This window comes from Hemicordylus capensis, chromosome 4 (genome assembly GCF_027244095.1).
Source record: "Hemicordylus capensis ecotype Gifberg chromosome 4, rHemCap1.1.pri, whole genome shotgun sequence".
NCBI lineage: Eukaryota > Metazoa > Chordata > Lepidosauria > Squamata > Cordylidae > Hemicordylus > Hemicordylus capensis.
The window spans coordinates 218,283,590-218,306,810 of NC_069660.1; the positions used below are offsets into that span (position 1 = coordinate 218,283,590).

General features: G+C 42.8%; 2 protein-coding genes across 5 annotated transcripts in view; both read left to right on the forward strand.

The window, feature by feature from the left end:
- E2F3 (E2F transcription factor 3) overlaps positions 1-9,251 on the forward strand; it is a 38,330-nt gene extending 29,079 nt beyond the window's left edge. For both annotated transcript variants that reach the window (XM_053245524.1, XM_053245525.1), the window contains exons 4-7: positions 1,024-1,182; positions 1,977-2,091; positions 4,896-5,031; positions 6,826-9,251. In XM_053245524.1, coding sequence (XP_053101499.1) covers positions 1,024-1,182; positions 1,977-2,091; positions 4,896-5,031; positions 6,826-7,091 — 676 coding nt within the window. In that variant the 3' untranslated portion in view covers positions 7,092-9,251. The remainder of the gene's footprint in view (positions 1-1,023; positions 1,183-1,976; positions 2,092-4,895; positions 5,032-6,825) is intronic.
- Positions 9,252-10,014: 763 nt separating this feature from the next.
- The window catches only part of CDKAL1 (CDK5 regulatory subunit associated protein 1 like 1), a 419,489-nt gene continuing 406,282 nt past the window's right edge, over positions 10,015-23,221 (forward strand). For 2 of the 3 annotated variants that reach the window (XM_053245520.1, XM_053245522.1), the window contains exons 1-3: positions 10,081-10,232; positions 16,939-17,108; positions 23,064-23,176. In XM_053245520.1, the coding sequence (XP_053101495.1) occupies positions 16,942-17,108; positions 23,064-23,176 (280 nt within the window). In that variant the 5' untranslated portion in view covers positions 10,081-10,232; positions 16,939-16,941. Of the gene's footprint in view, positions 10,233-16,938; positions 17,109-23,063; positions 23,177-23,221 lie in introns of all 3 variants that reach the window. The other variant, XM_053245521.1, reaches the window with a different exon arrangement.

Genomic DNA, 23,221 nt, shown 5'->3' on the forward strand with positions numbered 1-23,221 from the left:
GGCTGTACTATGTGCAAACATTGCAAGTTTTAATTGATCTTAAATAATGTATGTTGAGCTCTTCGGGCCTATCTACTAATGGGAGACTTTTCTCTTAGGAACATAGGAAGCTGCCATATACTGAGTCAGACCATAGGTCCATCTAGCTCAGTATGGTCTACCCAGACTGGCAGCAGCTTCTCCAAGGTTGCAGGCAGGAATCTCTCTCAGTCCTATCTTGGAGATGCTACCAGGGAGGGAACTTGGAACCTTTTGCTCTTCCCAGCTCCATCCCCTGCTCTTCGGCTCCATCCCATAAGGGGAATATCTTACAGTGCTCATGCATCAAGTCTCCCATTCATATGCAACCAGGGTGGACCCTGCTTAGCTAAGTAAAGTCATGCTTGCTACCACAAGACCAACTCTCCTCTATAGATCTCTTGTTTCTATATCTCCTCTTGTTTTCAGGGACAACTTAGGCATTGTTTGCCAAGCATATTTCACAGCAGTGTTGCTGTTAAACTTATTTTACATTACTTAAAAGAATAGAACTGGGAAAGGGAGTGGTGGGGATGAAAGAAGGAGCTGTGGCTCAGTGGTGCTGTACATTCAGAAGGTCCTTGACATTTGGAAAGTGCCCTTTCTGAATCCCCCATAGAGCTTCTGCCAGTCATTGTAGACAGTGAGGAGCTAGATGGACCAATGGACTCCATATAAAACAGCTCGATATATCACAAGGAAGACAATTTGTCAGTTCCCTTCTCCCCTAACTCCACTGGCTTCCCACTTCTTTCAAGTTGACCTCGGAAGAAAGCTTGTAGGATATTTTAGAACACCTATGTATTTCTCATGTTCTTTCTTTGTAACTTTGAACTAACTGTTCTGGAACACGAATAGAATAGCACAATTATGAACTGCAAAACATAGGCCAGATATTTTCTCATGGGATAGAATTCCCATGGAATTCTGCTTCCAGGCCCAAGCACTCCACTATCTATTAAAACAGAGTCCAGAATAACGGTATCTGTTTAATCACTTTTATAGGGGTTGCAGTCTCTCTGATTATGGTGGCATGCTGGCACATTGTCAAAGCTTGTCTAAGGAGGTAGCAGAACTCAACCAGGAAGAGAAGAAATTGGATGAGTTGATACAAAGCTGTGCCTTTGACCTCAAGCTGCTAAGAGAAGATTCTGAGAATCTGAGATATCCTTTTATATTGGATGAGGTTGAATCCTTTGGGAAAATCTTTTTTTTTTTTTTTTTTTGCATTGTCATTTATAGGGTTGCCATCTGGCATATACAAGATGTTTGCCTAGTGGTACTGAACAACATGGGGCCACTAGTGATAAGCTACAGCAGATATGAGGCTTAACTGCAGGTGTCCTGGTGTGTTAAAATGGCACCAGGAGTATCTTTTTCAGCCTGACTGGCAGGGTTCCCAAATCGCCAAAATAAAAATTTGCAGTGAACAGCAGGAGTTCTACAGTGTGGAATATGAAGAGTTGCAGCTAACCTTTAACAATTTGTCATACTATTGTGTACATTCAAAGTACAAGCAAAATGAAGAGTTTGACTTGTATCTACAGGGAATCAGAATGGATTAGCTTGACATAATCACACTTGGGTAACTGTATAAGAAGAGAAATATTTGATGTTCTTCCAAGATGAGTAGTATGTATAAAGTATACCTGACTTGTTGCTGAAATGAACATATAGTCTATAAGAGCAACTAGAAACTTCAGCTCTCTAGTTCTTGTCATTTCAGATTGATTTTCTTAGCATTCTCTAGAACACTTGCAAATACTCCATACTCTGCTAATGCAAGGAATAACTAGCAATCTACAAATGGTTTCCTACATGTGTTTAAATCTATTTTTAGATTGCATGGATCATTCTTCAGAGCAGTTGACTTCAACTTTTTTGTTACAGCACTATTAAGCCAGTGTTCTAATTCTTATGAAGTGCTACTTCTGAACAGTTCTTTAACAATGGTTCACATTAGCTTACATTAGGTATGAAGATATTCGGGAAATTAGTAGCCTTAAAGACCAAACTGTCATACTTGTGAAAGCTCCTCCAGAAACAAAACTAGAAGTGCCTGACCCAGTAGAGGTAAGAAACTGTGGAGACAGTTGTTTAATTGTTGGGTAGGAGGAAGGGTGAGTGGGTGGGGAGAAGTGGGATTGATGGGGAATATTCTGTTTGTTTGAAGACGTTAGATGTGCATATTTGTCACTTATATAAGGGGAAAAATAAAAACAAAACAGAAAACATCACCAACACCTTGAATTCGGCCCCGAAATGAATTGGCAGCCCGTGCTGCTGATATAAAATTGGTGTTGCTCTATTACACCATTAGGTGCTTGCTTGCTTTCATCCAAGTGGGTGCATTCTTCACCAGCTGGTTTCTGAATAGTCTTGAAGGGTAGCACCATGTAAAGTGTGAGAGTAGTCCAGTCACATTGAGAAGACTAATTAGGTCATATTACAGTGAGGGAAATAAGTATTTGATCCCCTGCTGATTTTGTCCGTTTGCCCTCTGACACAGAAATGACCAGGCTATAATTGGAATGGTAGGTTTATTGTAGCTGTGAGAGACAGAATAACAACAAACAAACCCTCAAAAGCCCAGTGCCCAAAAGTCAGCGATGGATTTGCATTGTAGTGAGGGAAATAAGTATTCGATCCCCTATCAACCAGCAAGATTTCAGGCTCCCAGGTGTCTTTTCACTATATGCAGGTAACGAGCTGAGATGAGGAACACCCTCTGTAAGGGAGTGCTCCTAATCCCAGCTTGTTACAGTACCTGTATAAAAGACACCTGTCCATAGAAGCAAGCAATCACTCAGCTTCCAAACTCACCACCATGCCCAAGACCAAAGAGCTGTCGAAGGATGTCAGGGACAAGGTCGTAGACCTGCACAAGGCTGGACTGGGCTACAAGACTATCGCCATGCAGCTTGGTGAGAAGGTGAGTACAGTTGGCACGATAACTCGCAAATGGAAGAAACACAAAATAGCTGTCAATCTCCCTCGGTCTGGGGCTCCATGCAAGATCTCACCTCGTGGAGTTGCAATGATCATGAGAACGGTGACAAAGCAGCCCAGAACTACACGGGGGGAACTTGTCAATGATCTCAGGGCAGCTGCTACCATAGTCACCAAGAAAACAATTGGTAACACACTACGCCGTGAAGGACTGAAATCTTGCAGTGCCCACAAGGTCCCCCTGCTCAAGGCAGCACATGTACAAGCCCGTCTGCAGTTTGCCAATGCACATCTGAATGATCCAGAGGAGAACTGGGCGAAAGTGTTGTGGTCAGATGAGACCAAAATCGAGCTCTTTGGCATCAACTCAACTCGCCGTGTGTGGAGGAGGAGGAATGCTGCCTATGAGCCCAAGAACACCATCCCCACCGTCAAACATGGAGGTGGACACATTATGCTTTGGGGGTGTTTTTCTGCTAAGGGGACAGGACACCTTCACCGCATCGAAGGGACGATGGACGGGACCATGTACCGTCAGATCTTGGGTGAGCACCTCCTTCCCTCAACCAGGGCATTGAGAATGGGTCGTGGATGGGTATTCCAGCATGACAATGACCCAAAACACACAGCCAAGGCAACAAAGGAGTGGCTCTAGAAGAAGCACATGAAGGTCCTGGAGTGGCCCAGCCAGTCTCCAGACCTTAATCCCATAGAAAATCTGTGGAGGGAGCTGAAGGTTCGGGTTGCCAAACATCAGCCTCGAAACCTTTCTGACTTGGAGAGGATCTGCAAAGAGGAGTGGGACAACATCCCTCCTGGGTTGTGTGCAAACCTGGTGGCCAACTACAAGAAACGTCTGACCTCTGTGATTGCCAACAAGGGTTTTGCCACCAAGTACTAAGACATCTTTTGTGAAGGGATCAAATACTTATTTCCCTCACTACAATGCAAATCCATCGCTGACTTTTGGGCACTGGGCTTTTGAGGGTTTGTTTGTTGTTATTCTGTCTCTCACAGCTACAATAAACCTACCATTCCAATTATAGCCTGGTCATTTCTGTGTCAGAGGGCAAACGGACAAAATCAGCAGGGGATCAAATACTTATTTCCCTCACTGTATATCCTTCATTGCCTCTTGTGTTTCTTCCTGCTCCTTCTGTTCACTGACAAATCGGTCTGCTACTGGCCCTCTCGCTCCTTCACTTACTGCTGACGGTGCCTTGTCAGTGCTGCTCCTTGTACCTAGGTTTGCCTTTTTGTCATGTTTCTAAATAAAATCCTTCTTTCCAAGATTCATATTGCCCAACATTGTCTTTTTGTTGTCGTCAGATTCTCGCATGCGTTAACCTCACTGCTCATCTTTCCACTTCGGACTCAACCATCTATTAAATACAGCTCATAATCACTCTGGGCTGGGACTGTCATGTTTTTGTCCTGTACATCTCTTAGGCAAGATGTACAGAAGATTCACAGTGGCAAGAAATAATTGATTGGTATTGGTTGCTAGATCAATTTTGACTAGTTTGCAAGCTTTCAAACTGTGCAGGACTCTCCCTCAGTTTAATGTGTTAGTGAAATGGACTTTTGGGCTGTATTGCATTGTTCAGTTGTTCATATAAGCTTGTTCACAATCTTAAAGTATTGTCCAGAGCCAAAGCTAGATCTTCAGAAAAATGATATGTTAAGTTTAGAATGCCAGAGTTAACAAATAATATTCATGCTTAAATTATTGAGAAAATATAGTAATGCAGAGCTGTGATCAATTACTACTGCACTGGATGCAGCAGAAATGTGTTCCTTTTCCATGCTGCACTGGCTCTGATTAGCACACCAGACCTTAAGAAAGATGAGCCATAATTGTTCTATAATCACTGTAGTTACCAGTTGTCAGAAGACATCCTGAAAAATGGGGTGCTTTTTCTTTGCAGAATAAGCTGATACACTTATCTAGTACCCAAGGGCCTATTGAGGTTTACCTGTGTCCAGAAGAAACAGATTCCTACAGTCCAGTGAAAACGTGCAATCAGGACCACAATGGAAATATCTCAAGAAACATTTCCAAAGGTAACTATAAAAAACATTATGACCAAATATATTTGGAGTTTAAAGTGAAGATGCAATTGACTCTTTTAATGTATGATGTGTCATGATTTCTGTGAAAAATAAAGAAGCCAAAGTATGAGACCCCAAAGGGAAAAAGTCCCCCCCACACACACACTTTATCATAATTTAATACAGATTATAGCATGGCTACCTATTCATCACAAATAGTTTGCCCTAAGCTTGCACACTATTTAGTGGGTATGCAAAATGCTGAACAGGAAAATAAGTCGGGTATGCATGTATTACCATGCTTGTGTGTGTGGTCAATTTGTCATCAATAGCTGTATATTACACAATTTTAGGCAATACTACAGGTGAAACTCGGAAAATTAGAATATCGTGCAAAAGTCCATTAATTTCAGTAATGCAAATTCAAAGGTGAAACTGATATATGAGACAGACGCATTACATGCAAAGCGAGATAAGTCAAGCCTTAATTTGTTATAATTGTGATGATCATGGCGTACAGCTCATGAAAACCCCAAATCCACAATCCCAGAAAATTAGAATATTACATGGAACCAAGAAGACAAGGATTGTAGAATAGAACAATATCAGACCTCTGAAAAGTATAAGCATGCATATGTATTCAGTACTTGGTTTGGGCCCCTTTTGCAGCAATTACTAACTCAATGCGGCGTGGCATGGATGCTACCAGCCTGTGGCACTGATGAGGTATTATGGAAGACCAGGATGCTTCATTAGCGGCCTTCAGCTCTTCTGCATTGTTTGGTCTCATGTCTCTCATCCTTCTTTCGGCAATGCCCCATAGATTCTCTATGTGGTCAGGTCAGGCAAGTTTGCTGGCCAGTCAAGCACAGTACACTGTATACTTTTCACCATTTTCATGAGCTGTACGCCATGATCACCATGAGCACCAGTTTTTCTGTTCGGCATCATATGAACACTGCTTTTTAAAATTCACCCAGGCATTCCAGCACATTGTGTAGCTGGTTTTAACAGAGGCATGGCCTCTGTTTCCCTCTTCTAAAAATAAAAAATTAAAAAAAGGAATTCATTGTTTTGTCTGTGAATATCTGTGCTGCCTGGGGACTCTTGTACTGAAAAATATCTCATTTTCTAAAATCCAGACAGGCTGAATGCCACTTCAGAGAGCAGACAGTGCATCAAGAGCACCTCTGTCTTGTCTTGCGTAGTGACTACAAAAGTTTGCTGTTGCTCTTGGGTGGAGGGGGGGGGGAGACACTGGGCTAGAGCCAAACTTAGGCTTGAACAACAGCATGAGCACAAGGGATCTTCCCCCTGCAGCCCCCACAAGGATTGAGGGACTCCTGGGAACAGTGGGGGATGGTGGTGCGGTGGGCTGCAGGAGGTGGGGGGGGGGATCCCTGGAGATCAGGTGCAAGCAACTTCCACAAGTGGAAAGCTGCTTATGGAAGGTGCTTATGCCTGCTTTTTAGGGCAACTGCACAAGTTGCCCTGAACTACCTGCTCACTTTTTATGCAGATGATTATTCCTGTTGGCATGCAGCATGTCTGGTGGCCTCCTTCATTCCCTTTGATTTGACTAGAGGGCCAAGGGAGGCTCTTGGCATTATTCTGACAGCATCCCACTGTATCTGGAAGGAAGAGGGGGCACAGTTACTTGATGGGTATCTGCTAGCTTTTAATATTTCAAAAATCCTCTTCAAGTGTTCTGTTTTCTGGAATCATTAAACAATCTCTGCAACTCTTACATCTTGTTTTCCTTAAAAACAAACCAACCAAAACACTTAACATTATTTTTCGTAACAGATGTGACTTCTGATAACTCAGGAAGTGTTGACTGTTCAACAACTACAGCTACCATTTCCCCATTGGCCTCTCCAACCAACCTTCTGCAGCAAACAGAGGACCAAATCCCTTCAAACTATGAAGGGCCATTCGTAAGCTTGCTGCCTCCTCTGCTTCATGAGGACTATCTACTTAGCCTTGGAGAAGAAGAGGGTATCAGTGACCTATTTGATGCTTATGATTTGGAAAAAATTCCAGCTTTGGTGGATGAATTTTTATGCAGCTGATTTATCCCTTGTGTCTTCCCTCCCCACCATCTATAAACTTGTTTTAAAAATGGAACCAGAATACCTGCTGTCATTCCGTGTTGCTCCTTATCCCCCTGCCTCTCTACCCTTTTCCCCAAAGGACTTGCATTTGGAGTGCTTGAAATTTATGAAAAAATACTTTGTAGAATAGTACAAATGCAGTACTGCAGACTTTCTCATCAGTTACCCTATACTCTGGTGACTATTGATTTGGCAAACTTATAAAAGAATGTGTACTGAAATAAGGGAATGATTATCCTTCCCTCAGTCTGATTTACTACGTCTAGCTTTGTGAAGGGCTCCAAGAACTGTTTTACTTGCACATAGCAATTCTTCCTTAATATTTCAAGCTGTGCCTTCTGTGGAGAGTGTCTCGAGTCCTAGACTGTATCTACAGTAATCATAAATGCAAAAAAAAAAGGAAAGGAAAAATAATTTAAAAAGTGAAATGGAATTCTAATGCTTGTTGGGAATATTTAACTTGTTCTCCATGCTCTGTGTTTGGGAGGATAGCTTATTGAGGACAGATTTAAGACCCTCAAACAGCTTTTCATATAAAATATACTTTAAGTGTACTGTGTATTGCAGTCCTGGGTAAAACAGAGATGATGGCTCTGATCCAACACAGACAAGTCTTCATATGTGTAACTTCTTGAAAATAAAAGAAAAAACTGACCTCCTGCAGATCAGCTGTTTGGCAGGGAGTGTTGAATTCAGTCCCTTACTGGTGAGTCAGCTGGTGTGGTTTTAATCCCTGCCACCAAGAGTTATATCTGTGCAGCCAAGCTGTTGGATCAAGCTGGGGAGCTTTATGCAGCACCAGTGTAGGGACCCAGTTGCTTTTTCAGCTAGGGATACTTGTGCAGAAGTATGCATAGAACTCCTAGCTCGATCAGGGCAACCACTTTCCCCCATAGGGATTGGAAAAATTGAGATTCCTGTATGTGAGGAAGTGCTTTTTTAAAAATACAAAGCAAAGATGCATGGCTTGGTTGTACTGTCCCGAGTGTGCAACAGAACTGGTACATAAAGTTTTTGTGGTACGAAGTGGGGCTTTATGATAAGTGCCTACTAGAGTTGTACTGTGGGCTTTTCCCTTTAAGGGTACTATTTATGCCAAGCTTCACTTATTCAGCACACTGTGTGTTTTAGAGGGTTAGCTGCCTCTGCTTTCAATTTTGGGAGCTGATACAAAGCTGACATTTTGCCCAAAGTAAAGATAATATACCTGTCAGTACTCGTACTCTGTTGTGTTAATTTATAACTCGTTGCTGGTATAGTGTGTGAAATGAATAAATTTCATGTGTCTTGCACACAATTGTGTAAAAGGTTGCCATTTCAGATTTAATTAGTTGAATAGTTTAAGCAGTTAGCATTACTTTTTTCTTTCTAATGCTTAATTAATATGTGTTATGCGTTTAAAGTACAAGTGCAGGTTTTCTGGTACCACTGAGATGCTGCTATAGATGCTCACAAATGAAATGGCTGAGTACTAGTATGAAAGCTGTATGAGTGAGCCTTGGGATATAATTGTGTAAAAAGGGCAACACATTAAGAACTGTTAAACAGTGTTAAATGTGTGTGTACAAACATGTGCATAGTTACTTCATTGGTTATTTAAGTTGTGTGTTTTCAAAATTTAGTCATCTAACAGTTTTGTATAATAGGAATTAATTTGTAAAACCTGCCAGAATATTTTATAGCTGGTTTCTAACTTCTTGAAAAATTTTAAAACGTGGGTCTGTAAATAAAAATACAGTATTTAAAGTTGATCTTGTGGAGGAAAGAAAAAGTTGTGTAAGCACGAATGCTTTGATGGAATGAAGGGAGCCCCTATGGGACAAATGAAAGAAAAAAACTTTTATGCCATTTTGTACAAATTACATACTTTCCCAATGTGTGGATAAAATACTAATCTTAATATAGCTTTGAATGATATGCTAGTTCTACAGATCTCCTGTAAAATAATGTAAACAAAAACAACTTTGTATTTGTAAAAAAAAAAAAAAAAGCTTTGCATTTGTAAAGACAACCTGTTTAGCTGTGATCTTGCTTCTTCCAATGTATGTAACTGACATTTTTATGGTAATCAATAAAAAGCTTTATTATCAGTATATAAATAATACCTTTTGAGTGACATCTTCAGCTGCAGTGAGTTTGAAATGCTATTTTATACCAGTGCCCCCCCCCCCAAATCCTAGCCATGCAGCCCTCATTTGAAAGAGAAACTGACTTAGAATTTGCTGACTATCCTAATAAGGCTCACTTTTCTACAGCTTGTGGTCTAAAACATAAAAAGTTACTTCTGGCTTGTCTGGTTGTTCCCTTTATGTGCGTATAGACAGTCCTGACGGGTAGGTTGGGCTAAGAGTGGCATGTCCAAGATTCTAAGGTGAACATCATGGCTGAGAAGAGGAATCTGAAGTATCTCCTGCTTCCAGACTCTGCAAAATGGCTGATCAAGGAGGGAAAAGCCCTAGGAGTAGGGACGAAGCATTGGAGAGCAGCTGTGGTAAACAAATGGGATTGGAGTCTGGGGAGTGGCACAAATGGAAGAGTAAATGTGACGTTCTGCTCAGCCTGTAGGGCTATTCCTGGGACCAAGTTGTACTGTTACAAAGTACTACAGCCAGAGGCGCGAAGCTGCTTCGTTTTTCAAATCCCCGTTCCTTCCCGCTTGCTCGAAAGGCTGCTCTTGTATCTCGCAAGGAATGTCTTTTGGCACATACTTTCCGAATCAGGACTGGGGGAAATGGCCTGAGAGAGGGGCTTTGACCTTGGTGGCAAAACCAGTCGGGAGCAGCAGACCAGAAAGGCCAGTCCCCATCGCCGCACTAGTGCGATTGGAGGGGGTGGGGGGGTGCCCCCGTCACGTGAGGCAGGCAGGGGCGCCGACTTGCCTCCCCCTCCACATGACAGGGGCCGGCCAATAGGAAAAGGAAGCGGGCCAATGGGGTCCTGGCCGCCTTAGCTTGGCTGGAGGAAGGATCGTTGCCGGGAGCAACCTGCGGCCACGTGGACCGGCGAGTAGGGGAGAGCGGAGTCGGGGAGACCAGGGAGGGCGGAGGCTACACCTGCGGCGAGGGCGAGCGCTTCGGCGGCGGGGCTTAGAGCCCCTTGGTAAAACTTTCCGTCTCCCTTCTCTTCTGACGTGGCCTAGCCGCGAACGGTCCCCCTCCCACTTTACGCTATTCTAACACTTCGGCCGTATGTGCTGGGGGGAGTCACCCCCCCCGCTCGCGGCCTAGTTGGCCGCGTGCACCTGGCCCCAGCCACGATCGCCCCCGTTGCCGCCTGGCCCCTTGCGGCCTTCGGGGAAGCCGCCGGCCTCCTGGGCCCTGGGCGAAAGCGTTTCCGCCCTTAGCGGCGGGGCTCTCTCAAGGCTTCCGCCAGCACTATTATCCCCCTGGCGAGGCGATCTCAGTCTATAATCCAATTTATTACTATCAACCAGGCAAGCAAGAGCGACTATTAGTTGGGTGGATTGCTGTAGCTCAGGATTTCAGCTTCCAAAGGCTACACAGACCAATTTTGTACTCCTTAGGTTGTAATGAGGAGTCTGTTCTTTAATCAGTACATCAGATAGCTGTGGGGTAGGTTGGGCTGGGGGGTGCATAGCTGGCCCAGAGGCTTGGGTCCTTCCAATCTTAGTCCAGCACTCTGGCCACCCACAACACAATCCTGGGTAAATAAAATTATCATAGAATGAACTGCATAAGGCAATAGCCGTGGCTTCATCATTTGAATACATTATCAATTTTTATCTAATTTTGTTTAAGATGTTTGTTATCCAGAGAAGAATGAGGGAAATTTTCATAGCTATCACATCAAAGCATTCTGGTTTGTTAACAGATGGAAAATTCACACTCATTGTAGTCCAGAGACTGCTTGAATTCTTTCAGCTACAGAATCATTTTCTTTTTGGTTGGGGTAGGTGGGTGCAGCACACTTTAGTGGTTTCTGTACTACAAATACAGTAATCAGCATTTTGAATTCACAGCTATTAAAGGCAGCCACAGATTGATAAATAGCTCCCTCTGGTAGCTGGATTGATGTAGGCAATTAGTCAATGACATCTGTGTAGTCGGTTCAAAGGAGAGGGCCCCTGAGCGTACAGAGAGAGCTGGGTTCTTCCTCCTCTTATGAGGATGAGGGGCAGCCTTTTATGGGGCATTGGAGTCCAGTCTGGATCGGTTACAAAGGGTGCATGAAGAAGGCAGGGACTCAGGCTAGCAAACAACTGCAGCGCTTGCAGTAGAGGTTGACAGTCCCGGGGCAACAGCTTGTAAGTGATAGGCACAGATTTTCAGGTAAGGTTACACTAATATGCTTTATTCTGAGGTACAGGATGATAGGGAGGGACCTACCCCTAACTTCAGGGGGATCAGAGAAGGGGGGGGGGCTTTGGGCTAGCAAACAACTGCAACTCTCACTATAGAGATGGAAGGGGCCCCAGGGGCAACAGCTTGCAAGTGCTAAGCACAGAGATTTATGTTAAGGTGGTGGGAGGCAGGAGCTGTATCTCAAATGCCCCTTCTCATCGCCTGTCACACTGGTTCATGACCCCCGTCCCCTTTTCTTCTCCTGAAGCATCTGGAACCAATCTTGGTGGCGACTTGGTCAGTCCATCTGCTACCATCTCTTTGGCAGAAGGTACTTCAGCTTGGTTGCCCTCTTCTCTGGTGCAGGTTTTCTCCATAAGTGAGAGTTCCTGAGTGTTCACATAGCCTCCTTGCATGCTTCATGTGCTCTGATTCTATGGTCGGGAGTGCATCAAGCAACGGCTTGGTCTTCATTTGAAACTGGTAGACCTGCAATCAACTTTGTCTTCAGCCAATACTAGTGGGACTAGTTGGGGTGGCTGCTGGCTGGGATTCCTGATGCTTAGGGTATGGGACACTTTAGGTTTCTCCCCAACCTTTTAAGTGCAGTCCTGTCATTCTTTTTATGGGAGCTGCTCCTGAGTCCTTCACCTATATTTCCTTGTTCAGGTTGTACAATCTCTTGGCTGTGTGTTTCCCTATGTGCAATATTCAGGTCATCATCATGATGGGGGCCAGCTTGTCCTTGTGTGAACCCGTCCTGGAGCAGCAGTCAGTTCAGCTTTGCATTCCATGCGCCAGCAACTTGCTCCATCCATAGATGTTTGTATGGATGTCTTCCTCCATTTCTCTATGTAGGAAGGCAGTCTTGTGTCCGAGCAGTCAACATGTGTCCTCGGCTACTAGCCTTGCCTTATAGTGCTGTGCATCCACTTCTGCATCTTTTTTGGTTACGGACCCACGTGCATCCCACAATTTTTCTTCCAGCAGGTCGTTCCACAAGGGTGCACATCCTGTTCTGGTGCAGGGATTCACTTGCTTCTTGGCAGTTTTCCTCCATTTCTCAGCTTTGGGGAGTCCGATCTATCTTTAATTGATAAGAGCTCATTCACATTTCTCTATTGGCCTTGTAGTTCACTAAACCAGACCCTCTAGTTTGAGTGGATTAGGTTAATCTGAAGGGTTACACCTAAGTGATACAATAATACATGCATACACACATTTCTACCTACATTTCTATTATATCTGAGTGATACAACAATACATTACCTGGGAGCGAGAGTCTTTTGGGTGGTTATGCCTCTGTAAACAGCTCAACATACTCTCTAAATGTCAGTTGAGGTGAGTGTGTAGCGATTGCATTCTTTCTTCAGATTGTTACTGGCCAGTGCAACATGCCCTCTGAACTTCCATAGAGGTGGGTATGTAGCGACTACATTCTTCCAGCGGATCACAACGAGCACTGAATCACCCCTAGGGGGCGTGGTGACTCTTCCTCTTGTGGAAGGTAGGCTCCATAGCTGGGGTGGCGGGACATGGTGACGCTCCACACCGCAGCCCCTCTGCGTGACTGAATTTCAGCTGTATTCTAGTGAGAGAGTAGGCTATGGGAGAGGAGGAGCAAGCAAATCAGTGTTGAGGGATTTCTAGGCTTTGAATTATGACTTATTAGGAAGGATTCTAAAAGGAAAGTAGCTGGCATATGTCCAGGACGGCATGCACTACTGGAAGAGGAAAAGGCTGCCAGCTGCTTCCAAAATACTTAACTCCTCAAGCTAGTGCTTTGGTTTCTGCCAAGTGATTGAGGAAAAGGGCAACTTCATAGTCACTGCAGGTACCTTCTCATCCTTGCCACTAAGGGCCAGTGAGTACCCTTTCCCGCCTCCTGCAGGCGTCTTGATACCTTGGTAGTTCTGTCTGTCACCTGAATTACATATGCTGAAGTGTCTGTCCTCAAAGATGAAGGAACTCTCAAAAGTGGTGGATGCTATGCTAATCTCCATAGGGCCAAATCAAAACTTGTGGGGCATCTAGAGTGAAGAATGGGGGGATTTCTTCATTAGATGACAGCTATTCCATTTAATATAAAATTAATAGAGGGCAAGTCATTTGGCACATTAACAGCCAAAAGTTAACAGCCTGGAAATTTACTCAGAAGAAACTCCCACAAGTTTCGATACCACTTGCTTCTAGGCATACACACTACAGATCACGGCGTTAAAGCAATTGCTGTTCCTCACCCCTGCTAAGGTTATTATTTCCATTGCGGCAAGGGAGAAGGAAATAGCCAAATGATACTCTAAATCTGGCTGAAGCTTTTACAGCAGAATGGGGTATAATTGTATTACTGGGACTCTGGAAGAGGGACGGTGGGGTCCAACTTGGCCTCCTGCGTCCCTCCCATGTCCCACCCAATAAGACTCTGGTTTCCTCTCGGGTGCGCATCTGCCGCTGCTGCTGACTTGAGCAGTGTTTTATTCCAGACCTGTCCAACTTGCAAGCTCCTTCCCATTCCACAGAGCTGGAACCGATATGGTTTGCTCTCTATGACATTCTGTCGAGGGGCCATTTTCTAATGTGTCAAGGAGGCGTGGTCACATTATGGTGCCGTCCATGTGGAGCTGGAAGTTGTCTTTGATGTGGCAGATGAACTTTATTTTTGTTACTTCTAGTACTACCGCCTCCCCCTCCCCCTGGGAGAATGGATTCTTCCACTTCTAGGCTGTTGGGGGCGAAGGCTAAAGTCTGACTTCACGTTAAGAAGGCCTGTCCGTGGGGTCTTTGTGGAGTCTGTCTGTATGACAGGTCTGCCCAGACTCTCTCGGTCGTTTCTCCCACTTGCCTCATAGGTTTCCACGAGCACCCACAGCCCGCCCTTCGCAAGCGCAAGCTGCCTCTTGTTATGTAGCCCCACCCTGTGGAGATTGAAAGTAGTTCCTGGAACATAGGGAGTCCTGAGCGGAGGAGACTGACTTCGCTTCAGCCAGCTGTGAGCATGGATAGACTGCATTTCCGTTTCTTGCGCAAACCCACCACCACACCCCTGAGGCTAGAGCGTTTCAAATGAGAGGATGTGAGGTTTCCAGTGCAGAAAATGTTTTACTATTCAATTTTTCGATGGAAAGCTCCCCATTAGAAAGAAATTGGTAGCATAATGAATAGGTACAATATTGGTTAATTTTGGCATTTTCAAAATTATAATTAACATTTTTTTCCAAATGACTATTCCTAGGAAGAATAACCTATATAGCTCACTCACAGTTTCTTTGTTTATAAATGGGAGGCGTAAACGAGGGGAGGGAACATTTGGAACTGATAACCTAAGCATGCTAAATCACATTCTGATTGATTTAGGGTGTTGGGGGAAAATCAGATTCCAGGTTTTACTGCAAATCCACATCACTGGTTACAAGGCAGTTTGGAAACTTGATATCTTACTCTTGAAATGAGCAGTTGTTCCCTATTAAGGGAAACAGTAAAACACATAAATTACTTTGCTTGATCACACCAACGTCTGTCTAGTCCAACAATCTGTTTCCATCAACAGCCACCCTGCAGCTACATTATTAACTAGCTAGCCTGGGCACAGAGCATCTGCGCCTCTAGTTCTTCCCACTCCTTCCCCCCTCTCGGTTGGTAAGGACCTGCTCTCCTCTTTCTTAAAGCTCCCAGGTCCCTCTCCCGAACTGTGCTCAAAGCACGGTTTGTGTATATTCCTATTAAACTGCTCTCTCTTCTGCCTCTGTATAAAGCAATGCAGCATGATAGTCATACAAGAGTAACTGAGGTGCACAAGTTGAGTTGCTTTGTTCTGAAACTGATATAAATAAATATAGTTCTATTTGAGGATCTGTTCAGATAATATTTCACTTCTGGAATTTTACTTTGGGGGGAAATTGGGAGTGGGCCTTATTCTTGTGTGGGTCTCCTCCCCATGGCAAAAAGATACTTAGTAAGGCAGAAGATCCTGCACAGTTTATGTATATGATCAGGGAAAACTTGCATAGTTGTTTCATTCACTTCTTCCCAAGTTGAGGAAAGTGTTGGAGGTAATGTATTTTGTCCCTCCATGTAGAATCCTTTGCATGCATGTTGTCTGAACTGCTCTAGCTTAGGCATTTTTGAAAAAAGTATTAAATATTCTGCTTAATCTTGGTCATGTTTTACCACTGATACTTCAGCCTGTGTGACTTACATAAAAGTGTGTGATTACCGCTAACAACCATCTGCTCTTTGCAGAAAAAATTATGCAGGAGCTCCTGAGATACTTGGCAAATTAAGATACAGTTTTGTTATAAGCAGTTATGTATTGAAAAATTACATGTTGAGTTAAGCAAATAATTTGATCGGTGTGTTTTTCAATTTAAGTAGTGCTGAGGGGAAGTAGTGCCAAGGGACTATAATGTGTGGAGGGGATTTTAAGCTCTTTCTATTGTGCTTTGGTCTCAATGAAAATCATGTCCCTGAAGCAATTATATGCACTGGAAGGGAAGCATCCATTGACAGTAATGCAAGTGTCCCTTCTGGGGCTTAATAGATTTGGGGGAATGGTTTTTGTTAGGATCATGGCATGAGGGAACGAACTTAAATGCTCTATCTCTGCTGCTGCAGTCCTGCTTGTTACTTCCCTAGCCGCTGCTATTTACCCAAATGCATGCACTATACAGTTAATGTGATATGCATCTTAGCCTTCAGTGTTGCACTTTCTGTCAACTCCAGTTGATAAGACAGCTGCATCCATTCTTTGAAGATAGTGATCTTAGAACTGTGGTACACACTCTGGTAACCTCTAGGCTTGACTACTGCAATGTGCTCTACGTGGGGCTGCCTTTGTAGTTCGGAAACTTCAGTTAGTTCAAAATGCAGCAGCTAGATTGGTCTCTGGAGTGTCTTGGAGAGACCATATTTATGCCTGTTTTACAGCAATTGCATTGGCTACGAATAGTTTTCCAGGCAAAATACAAAGTGTTGGTGATTACCTTTAATGCCCTAAACGGCTTGGGACCAGGTTACCTAGGAGAGCACCTTCTTCTGCAAGATCGCCACCACACATTGAATTAATCAAGAGAGGTCTGTTTCTGTATACCACTGGTTCGTCTGGCGGTGACTCAGGGGTGGGCCTTCTCTGTGGTTGCTCCTGGGCTATGGAATGCGCTCCCTATAGATATTTGTGGTTTAACATCTTTGCCAGCCTTCAAAAGAGCCCTTAAGACACATTTTTTCCAACCAGGCTTTTAGTAATCTCTGAGTGTTTTAAATTTTTAAATTGCTGTTTTTAATAGTTTGTTTTAATTTTTATTTTTTATTTTTTTGCGTTTGTTTTTGTGAACCGCCTAGAGCCTTTGGAGTCAGGCAGTATATAAATTTTATATATATATATATTTATATTTATATTTATATATATATATATATATATATATATATATATATATATATATATTTAAAGAAATGATAAATAATTGTTAAGTTCTTGCACTCATATAGCATACTTTAACCTTTTGTAGAAGATGCCTGCTGTTTGTGATTCTTTCCTTGATGACATTGAAGATATTGTGTCTGCACAAGATCCAAAGCCACATGACCGGCAATTCAGGAAAGAGAGCATTATTCCTAAAGTGCGAAAACGCAATTCACAAAAGAATGTAGAAGCAGATGAGGATCCCCCAAGTGACAGGTATGCTTACCTTTAAGAAGGTGTTGCCAACCTAAGCGGATAAATAGAAACTGACAACACTTGCACTTTTTGTTAGCAAATAGGTGTCAAGAAATGTTTCTCAAGTCTGCACCTTATTCTTGTTCACTGTCTAAATCTTGTGTTGTGAACTGTTGCCACGACTGCAATAAACTAATTCTGACTGGCCTACCTCTTGGCCATTGTATAGTCTGTAATTGATGGCTTCTGATGTAAATCATCATTTTATATATTGTGTTCTTGTACTTCTGTTATGACCAATATGGAAACAAAACTGGCTGACTGATTACACTGTTGACTTTAGAAAGTACTAACATATAACAGAATATATTGTGCACAGATAAAGCTAAGTTCAACAGACAATGCTTGTAACTCTTTTCAGTTATTTATATTTATACCCTGATTTTCAGTCAGGGCAGGCATTCAAAGTGGCTTATGGTTTAAATAATAATAAAAGAGGTACAATGTATTAGGTTGGAGCGTTTATGAGGGGGCAGAAGGGGCTGCAATGTCCTCAGAGGTGGGCTGTTGTCAAAGATTCCAGCCCATAGAAGCATGCCTCCATTGCTCTGCAGAATTTTCTGTTTGGTGGAGAACATGAATTCTATCACAGCAACACTTGTGCAAATCATTTCCCCCGCCTCTTCCTCTTCCTCTTCTTTTCTGCAGCCTCTAAAGTTGCCTGAAAAGCCAGTTTTGAAGATTGGGAGATCTTTGGCAATAGTGTAGGATGTGGCATGGATGATTGCAGGGGGAAGAGGAAATTCCCAGAAGCCACGTGGAGGTACCTTCCACCAAGGTGTCTCTACCTGGTTTCTGGGAATTCCGCCTTCAGTCTCACATCCTGTGCTATTGCCAAGTGTCCCTTGACCTTCAGGAAATTGCTTTTGGGGCAACTTGGAGGGCTGTAGAGAGGAGCAGGAAATGGAGAAAATGGCTTGTGAGTGCGGCTGTGCTTATGAGCTACTGAAAACATTGGGTGATTAGTAGGTTAGCAAGATTATAAACTGAAGTACATTTTGTACTATAGAGTAAACATTGATCACTGCAAATAAAAAAGATCAGCCTTTGCAGTTACATATTCATCTTGTCTACACAACAAATAAATCACTGCATTAATAGCTGGCATCCTTGTGTAGTTCTTCAGGTTATGTTTTAAATATAATCTCTCCCCCCCCCCCTTTGGCAGCATCAAATGGAACAGAAGTGATCAGCCCATTAGTCAGGAATCTTGCATCAGATAGTTACTCTTCCACAAAGCATGAAGCTGAACTGATAGTATAAATTATGTTTGAGAATTATTTGCTCATTAGACATGGGGATACTTATTTTGGGCATTAATATGAAGCCATTTTATTTCTAAGCAAAAGACATTTGGAAGCTAGATCAGTCTCAAGCAGTGTTGTGTATTGTTAGTGGTCCCTCTCCTGATGTTTTGCATATATTCCTCTTTAACTTTTCTGTACATCAGATGTTTTGGCTTTAGCCTGATGTTTCTAACAATGAGCAGCTCCATAGTGCTCATAATACTTCATCTTAAAACTGCTAAAATTGCCAAGGTTGTCACACTGCTCTGTCTGCATCCTTCTACTCTGAAATATTTGTGTTCCAAATTTTGTGCTTTTTATTAATGCTGGAATTTCTCTTGCTTCAGGTATGCTTTTGAAATGTGCCCTATTTTGAAAATACTTGTCATCTTTCTCTTTTCATCTTAAACTCTGTGCTGTTCAACATTTTTATTAATGACTTGGAGAAGGGAGTAGAGGAGGCGCTTGTCAAATCTGCAGATGATGCAAAGGTGGGCGGTAGGTGTTTTTGAACACCTTAGAAAACAGAATCAAGATTCATTCTGATTTGGACAGACTAGAACATTGGGCTAAAATCAACAAGATGAAATTCAGCAGAGACAAATGTAAAGTCTTGCATTTGGGTAAGAAAAATAAAATGCCACAAGTATAGGATAGAAGACACTTGGCTAGCCAAAAGTACATGTGAAAGGGACCTAGCTGTCTTAGTGGAGCACAAGTTGAACCAGCCGTTTAATGAGCCAGCATTAAACTGCTAAAAAAGCTGCTTAAAAAGCTAATGGAATTGTAGGCTGCATTAATAGAAGCATAGTGTCCAGATCATGAGAAGAGTTGCTCCACTCTATTCTGAATTGGTCAGACGTCACTTGGAATACTGTGCCCAATTCTGGATGCTGATTAACTGTATTTTAAGGATGACATTGATGAACTGGGATAGGTTCATAGGTGTCCAGCGAGGAGAAGATAGCGAGAAGTCTAGAAACCAAGTCCCATGAGGAAGAGATGAAGGAGGTGGGTATGTTTAGCTTGGAGAAGAGAGGACTAAGTGGGGATGGAGGAGCAGCTATGCTAGCAGTCTTCAAATATCTGAAAGGTTGTCACGTAAGAGGAACAGACTTGTTCTCTGTTGCTCCTGAGGGCAGGACTAGAAAAAGTAGGTTGAAATCACAAGGAAACAGATGTAGGCTAGGCATTGGGAAGAATTTCCCAACTGTAAGAATTGTGAAGCAGTCTGCCTCATGCAGTGGTGGCTCTCCTTTGCTGCCGGCTTTCGGACAGCAGCTGGACAGCCATCTGTCAGGGGTGCTGTTGGAGTTTCTTGCACTGAGGAGGAGCTTGGACTAGAAGAGCTCCAACTTACCTTCCAGATCTAAAATTCTGCGATTCAGTTTCATGGTCATCATTCTGCCAAAGCAACTCTAATTTGTTCTTTAATGACCTTCTTGCCAGGTTCTTCTTTTGGAATCTGTTTTTGCTTCCAGTGTGTGGTCCATGCTCTCCTTATTTTTATTTTTTTAGTCTAGGCTGTCCTAATTCTCTCTCCTCCTAATTCTAGCCTCCTTTTACCCTTCGAAGTGTGGGGTGAAAATATATTCTGATTTTTCATTGTATCGTTGCCATCTTCTAAGGCGATTCTTGACCCTCTTCTTTCACTTGGGTAGTTATTTACTCTTCGACATCAGAGGTTGGCATACTTCAGACTCATGCAACCTGTTATTATTTTTCAGTAGAATTCTAAGGTTCTTGGTCCTTTAGAGATAACATAGCGGCCCTCACGCCATCTTGGCTTATCAAATTAGGTTGTGCTTTAGTTATCATCAATCTATAATATGAACATCTGACTTGGGAAGCAGAGTCCTGTGGCCTTGAGGCTGTGGCATGCCCTCCTTCTGGAATTGAGGGGTTATTCCTCTTTGCATGCATGGCAGCAGGGCTGCAAAACTTCCCTTCTTCATTGGACCTTTGTAATTTGTCCTTAGAGAGACTTCTTTGTCAGCCTGATGCATTTTAAAGCAGTTCTGTTGTGTTTGTATCCTGGTTTTATTGTTAATCTGTCTAAAACAGAATTCCTAGTTTTTCTTCCACTTTCCTACTCGTTTCAACTTGCTGTCCATCCCAAGTAAGTTCTGGGTTTACCTGTGATTTCTCTTTCTTTTTCGAAACAGCCAATCCAATCTATAGCCAGAATTGGTTGCGTTTAGGCCCAAAACTAGGGATGTGCGAACCGGTTCGAATTCAAACCAAACCAGCCATCAGGTTCGAGCTGCAGGTTCAAATTCGAACCAAACGGGGTGGTTCGATTTGAACTGGTTTGAACCAGTTCAAACCTCCAAAAGTGATTGGGGTGGTAGCTGGCACCCATGGGAACCTACCACCCAAACCCCAAAGCAATCGGACACTCGTAAGATTTTTTATGAATTTTTGAAATTTATTTTTATTTTTCTCTCGTAGGGTATAATGGGACTCGAACCAGCCCATTATTCCCTATTGTGGAGCACCCATGGGTGCCAATAACCACTCAAAGCAATCGGACACTCCTATGATTTTTTAAATGAATATTTGAAATATTTTTAATTATTTTTCTCATAGGGTATAATGGGACCCGAACCAGCCCATTATCCCCTATTGTGGACCACCTAGGGGCACAAAAGTGGGGTGGGTGGTAGGCAATCGGGGGGCCTACCACCCACAAAACCCCAAGGCAATCAGACACTCCTCCAATTATTGGTGAATTTTAAAAGTATTTTTGAATTCCTCATAGGGAATAATGAGGATTGCAGCAAATTTATAGTTTCACATCAGGGGGAAAGGGGTGTCCTAGAGCAGAGTGTGGTGGGTGGTAGTTCCCAAGGTGGGCAAGGAAGCTATCGGAATTATTTGAAAGGAATTGTGACAAAGGCTGATTTTTAAGTGATTTTTGAAGTTTACGAGTCTTTAAGGTTTTTCTCCATAAAGAAGCATGGAGGTGTCAGCAAATGTATAGCTTCATGTTAGGGGCAAAGGGGTGGCCTAGAGCAGAGTGTGGTGGGTGGTAGTGCCCAAGTGGGGCAAGGAAGCTATCAGAATTATTTGAAAGGAATTGGGCAAAGGGCTGATTCTTAAGTTATTTTTGAACTTTACGTGTCTTCAAAAATAACTTAAAAATCAGCCCTTTGCCCAATTCCTTTCAAATAATTCTGATAGCTTCCTTGCCCCACTTGGGCACTACCACCCACCACACTCTGCTCTAGGCCACCCCTTTGCCCCTAACATGAAGCTATACATTTGCTGACACCTCCATGCTTCTTTATGGAGAAAAACCTTAAAGACTCGTAAACTTCAAAAATCACTTAAAAATCAGCCTTTGTCACAATTCCTTTCAAATAATTCCGATAGCTTCCTTGCCCACCTGTCTTTAAGGTTAGCAAATGAGAGTGGATTCATGGTTTGTCGTTGAAAATCTAATATGCTACCAAAAATCTACACTCAGAACACCTCAGAAACAACAAAACCCAGTATCCCATGGGTTAGCAACCCATGGGGGTGGTTGGCATCCTCTGTGCATTATACCCTATGAGAAAAATAATTAAAAATATTTCAGATATTCATAAAAATCTGGAGTGTCCGATTACTTTGGGGTTTGGGTGGTTGTTGGCACCCATGGGTGCTCCACAATAGGGAATAATGGGCTGGTTCGAGTCCCATTATACCCTATGAGAAAAAAATATATAAATACATTTCAAAAATTCATAAAAAATCATATGAGTGTCCGATTGCTTTGGGGTTTGGGTGGTAGGTACCCATGGGTGCCAGATACCACCCCACCCACTTTTGGAGGTTCGAAACTGTTCGAATTTGAACCAAACCAGGGGGAGGTTTGAGCAAAACCAAAACCGAACCTCCCCCTCCTGGTTCAAACCTGGTTCGACTTCAAACCGGATTGTGCACATCCCTACCCAAAACATTATCAGAATCCATTCATTTCTTTCTCTTGCTACAAATAAAATCTTGGCATATTTTCTTCCTTTTAGACAGTGCCTCCCTTCATTCTCCAATTTCTCTCTCACTGTTTCTGTTTTGATAAACTTTCACTTTTTCCCCTCCCTGCCTTGGCTTGTCTCTCCAGTCTGCTTTCTTTCCATTCTCTCCCATCACTTCTTTTTTCTAAGTCAAAGATCTCTACCTCTGTTTCTGTCGCTTGTTGTGCCACATCTGTGGATTTCCCACCTTGCTTTGGACAGCTTCTCTTTTTAAAAACTTTTCTTTCAAGCATTTCAGAACCGAGTTGCTCCCTTCTCAGCCCTCCCCTTCTCCTCTCTTTCCTGTCCTTATTGTTTTGTCAAAAGCCTGCAAAGGCTGATCACCTTTGATCTTTGCAGTTTGTGTACTGTGTAGCTGCAAAGACATAATTAAGAAATAATGAATTACATTTTCCCCCTTTCCCAGGGGATATTCATACATTGCCCTGATATCTTTTTTGATAAAAGCCAATATGTAAATAGGTTTGTAAGCACTCAACCTAATAGACTTTTACAGTTCCTTAGAGGTTGAACTCTATAGTCTATACATGGCCAAAACCTTTCACCCCTCTTGGAGCAAAATGAAACTAATGTTCTTGTATCTTGTTTGCTTCTCTCTGTTTGCTTGACAGTATTATTCCTGGTGTACAAAAAATCTGGATACGTACGTGGGGATGTTCTCATAATAATTCAGATGGAGAATATATGGCTGGGCAGCTGGCTGCATATGGATACAAAATTGCAGGTAAATGAGTTCAATGCATTTAGGTTCTTCCAAAATGCTCACAAT